The 3,878-nt window shown below is 44.7% G+C and overlaps 1 protein-coding gene across 1 annotated transcript in view; it reads right to left on the minus strand.

Moving 5' to 3' along the window:
• The window catches only part of ALMS1 (ALMS1, centrosome and basal body associated protein), a 140,448-nt gene that overhangs the window by 15,364 nt on the left and 121,206 nt on the right, over positions 1–3,878 (minus strand). Inside the window, exons 16-18 of the mRNA XM_025200700.1 lie at positions 3,662–3,845; positions 3,339–3,402; positions 88–147 (exon numbers count right to left, since the gene is read on the minus strand). Of these exons, the coding sequence (XP_025056485.1) occupies positions 88–147; positions 3,339–3,402; positions 3,662–3,845 (308 nt within the window). The remainder of the gene's footprint in view (positions 1–87; positions 148–3,338; positions 3,403–3,661; positions 3,846–3,878) is intronic.

Consider the following 3,878-nt stretch of genomic DNA (forward strand, 5'->3'; position numbering starts at 1 on the left):
CGGTTCTGGTGGGAATAGGCAGATGCAGGTGCAAATTAAAATAGGACCTAGAGCTCTTGGCTATTTATTACCTTCTCGTGGACATACCTTCTCTTCTGTCCCTGTTTTCCTACTCTGTCTGTGGCTGCTCCTAGAAGCCCACCTTTCCTAAAAACATCATTATTCGCATTACCTCTATAGGGAAGACAAAAGCAACAATATTTCGATACTTATTTTACTTCTGTTAAGCCTAGTGGGAAGGTGTCGGGTGGTGCAAGGGTTAACAAATGGGTCTTACCCCTGCAGTCCCTGGGTGCTTCGATCCACATCAGCTTGGGTGGGACTTTCAATAACCTGCAGTGCTGGCCTGCTTCACTTCCACTGAAGGAAGGGCCTTAGGGGAGTTCAACAGTGGAAGAGCTAGGCCAATGCTGCACCCATTAACCATGTAAAATCATGCAAAATCATGACAAAATGCAACTGTAAGAATACAGTCAGCAGGGTTTGCTGAAGAGTGGTCCAGAACTGTAGGAACATGGGCACTGCAGGTGAAAACTGAAGGGCAATAGCAGAGCTGCATACAGAGCTTATACAGCATTGCTCGTTTACAAGCGCTAGCTCTCCAATACCTGAAGTCCTCCGTGTCCGACTGTATACCCAGTCGCTAGTGCCCAGACCTAGTTTCAGGACAAACAGGAGCATTGACCTTTTAAGATGCATTTTCTAAATTTAACATTTGATAGGGGGAAAAAAAAGTTACTATGTGATGCTTTCCAGTGCGAGACAGTGCATGGCATATCACTCAAAATTGTGCTCAAGTTCAATACGCTTCAATGATGATATTCTTATTGGAGCCTATTACTGAAGTTCAAGTGAGGTCTCCTTTGAGACTGTCATCAGCTTCTCTTCAGACTTAGAAACAAACTATTGGATGGTGGCAAACCCCCGCCCCCCTTGGAGGGTCTTTCATTTTACTATCCCCACCGCCACTCTCAGAGCCCGTGTGCTATATGGTGGGGCTCTTCCAGTTACGGATGCTGAGAAATGGCTCCTATTAACTTTTAAAAAGTCACACACTGTTCGTTATTAGGTCACCAGCTCACCCCTAAAGGGAGCCATTAAAAGTAGGAAAGTTGGGACAAGGACTCAAACTGAAAATGAGTCAGCAGTGTGCCCTTGTCACGAAGAAAGCTACCGGCATCCTGGGCTGCGTTGGTAGGAGTGTTGCCAGCAGATCGAGGGTCTATTCGGCACTGGAGAGGCCACATCTGGAGTCCTGTGTCCAGTTGTATGTGTCCCCCAACCCTCCACTGCAGAAAGGATGTGGACACATTGGAGAGAGTCCAGCGGAAGGCAATGAAAATGGTTGCGGGGCTGGCGGACAGGACTGGTGAGGAAAGGCTGAAGAAATGGGCTGATTTAGTCTGCAGAAGAGAAGACTGAGGAGGATTGAATAGCAGCCTTCACCTCCCTGCAGGGGGACTGCAAAGAGCATGGAGCTGGGCTGTTCTCATTGGGGGCAGATGATGAACAAGGAGCAACGGGCTCAAGCTGCAGCAAGGGAAGTTAAGGTTGGGTATTAGGAAAAACTCTCAGCAGGAGGGTAGTAAGGCACTGGAACAGGTTATCCAAAGAGGCTGTGGAGTCTCCATCCTTGGAGACTTTGTTGAGTAATGCCTTAAAAATCTCGACTAGGATGATGTAGTTGGGGCTGGTCCTGCTTGGAGCAAGGGGTTAGACTAAATGTGACCTCCTAAGGTCCCTTCCACCCTAATTTGCTATGATTCAAAGAAGCAAAACGCTCTTCTACAGTTATATTTTCATTCAATTCACCATGTTAGAGGGAGAAACAGAATAATATTCTCCTTCCAAAAACAATTCACAAAATAAACTCACCCCATTTTTTGTACATATTTATATGGTCATATTTTAAAAAGGATATTAGTGGTAAATGACTATTCATCTTCAATAAAGATGGAAAGCAGGCATGCAGCCTGAGCTAAAAAATGTCAATAAGAACAAAAACCAAAGGGGCTGGGACTAGGTGAATAACCCATACCAAAGTAGGACTTCATGGCCGCATCTACCCGAGCGGCCGACTGTGCAGTCATTTAGGACTTGCTCAACCATGTACTAAATAACTGCGCAGTAACCAGCATTACTGCACAGCCCTGTTGTCGCACATTTATTTTTAGATGCTGCTGCACAGTAGCCTCATTACTACTGCGCAGTAGCATCGCCGTCATGGTTCATGACCGCCAACGCTATGGCACTGTAGCAACGAGCTACAGCACAGCAGCTTGTTGCTACTGCGCCATAGCGTCTCGTGTAGATGTGCCCTATGTGTTGCAAACTTCAAGTTTATGAAGATATACCAGCTAAATGCACAGATCAAGGGAACAATACTGATTTGGGACTGGTTTCCTCAATGTAATGTAGATAGTGGTGGTTAGCCGCGTTAGGCTAAAGTCAAACAGAAGGCAGAATAAAATGCCATTTTAGAGATGAAGGTGGCAAACAGATGTTGTATTTATCTCAGGATTATCCCAGGATAAAAGTACAGATGTTCACATCCACTGTCCTGGGATAAATCCTAAAGTTTCCCAGATAATAGGCAGTAACAACTTATCCTGGGATATCATGACATACATCTGTACAGTTATACCACTGAATCAATGACAGAGGAGCGGCACTGCACCCAGCAGTTCACTCCACCCTGATTAGAAGGGTGATGTGTATAAATGCCAATCCTGGGATATTTTTGGGACAAGCACAGGAACTTAACCTCTTTATGAAAAAGAGAAATCATGCCCCACCAAATCACCCATCTACTCTCACTTTTTTCCTCCTCCATCATTTCAAAACTCAGTTGTAAGATCTTTAACTGATGTGCTATTTATGCTGCTCAGTTATTTTATTACTTTTGTTCATTTTAGACAACGGAGCCAAGCTAGTCACTTGCCAAAAATGTCCATTTCTGAACAGTTACAGAGGTAGAGCTCAGGCACTTGGCTGCAGCGTTTGGACTGTGGACATAGGAGTGACGCATTCAATCTGACAATTAAAAAAACCATGGAAACGTAACAATGGCCAGGTATGTTCAGAGTTTCTCCCTTTGACAAAAGTTCCCATATAGGCTTCAAAACAGCCGGAAAAATCCCTCAAGCCCAAGTCTTCATTTGCCAGAACAATATACCTATCCCCATTCAGATTGGTGATGTGAATGGGGATAGGTATATTGTTCCGGCAAACGAAGACTTGGGCACGAGGGATGCTTCCAGCTGTTTTGAAGTCTATACGGGAACTTTTGACAGATACAGGAACCAGTGCTGTTTGAAACAAGTCTCTTTCAGACTTACCGTTTGGATCTTTGGACCATTTCTCCCTTTGGAATCGTCCTCCTTTCCTGTCTAACCTGGAAGTCTAAATGAAAAAGAGAAAGTCTGAGCAAAAAAGAAAACTCTCAAGCTTCCATAAAAACAGTGAATGAGCCTCTCCCTTAGAGAACTTTCCAATTGTAATAACCTCATTCACCTATAATTTTATATGAAGCTATTCGTTTTAATAATGACGTTCAATATTTCCGTCAGAAAAAAATGCACGTTTACAACAACGTTCTGCAGGCAAAATGATGACAATCATTACTTCCTAGAGACCATGCAAAGGCAAAAGCCAGAGGTACCTCTGTTGGAGAGCAGGCAACTAGCGTTCTTATAGCCCTTCCTTTTCTCAGGGGGATTAAACAGTTCCTCGCGCTCGTTCTGCAGCACGCTCTGGATCTTCCTTTCTTCCATGATGAGCTTCAGACGCTTCACACGCTCGCCAGAGCGAGAGATGAAATCAGGGCGGTGCAACACGAGAGCTTCCTAAGACAGGAGGGTAGAAAACCAAAGCGTCGT

Source organism: Alligator sinensis, unplaced genomic scaffold, assembly GCF_000455745.1.
Source record: "Alligator sinensis unplaced genomic scaffold, ASM45574v1 scaffold12_1, whole genome shotgun sequence".
NCBI classification, from domain to species: Eukaryota; Metazoa; Chordata; order Crocodylia; family Alligatoridae; genus Alligator; species Alligator sinensis.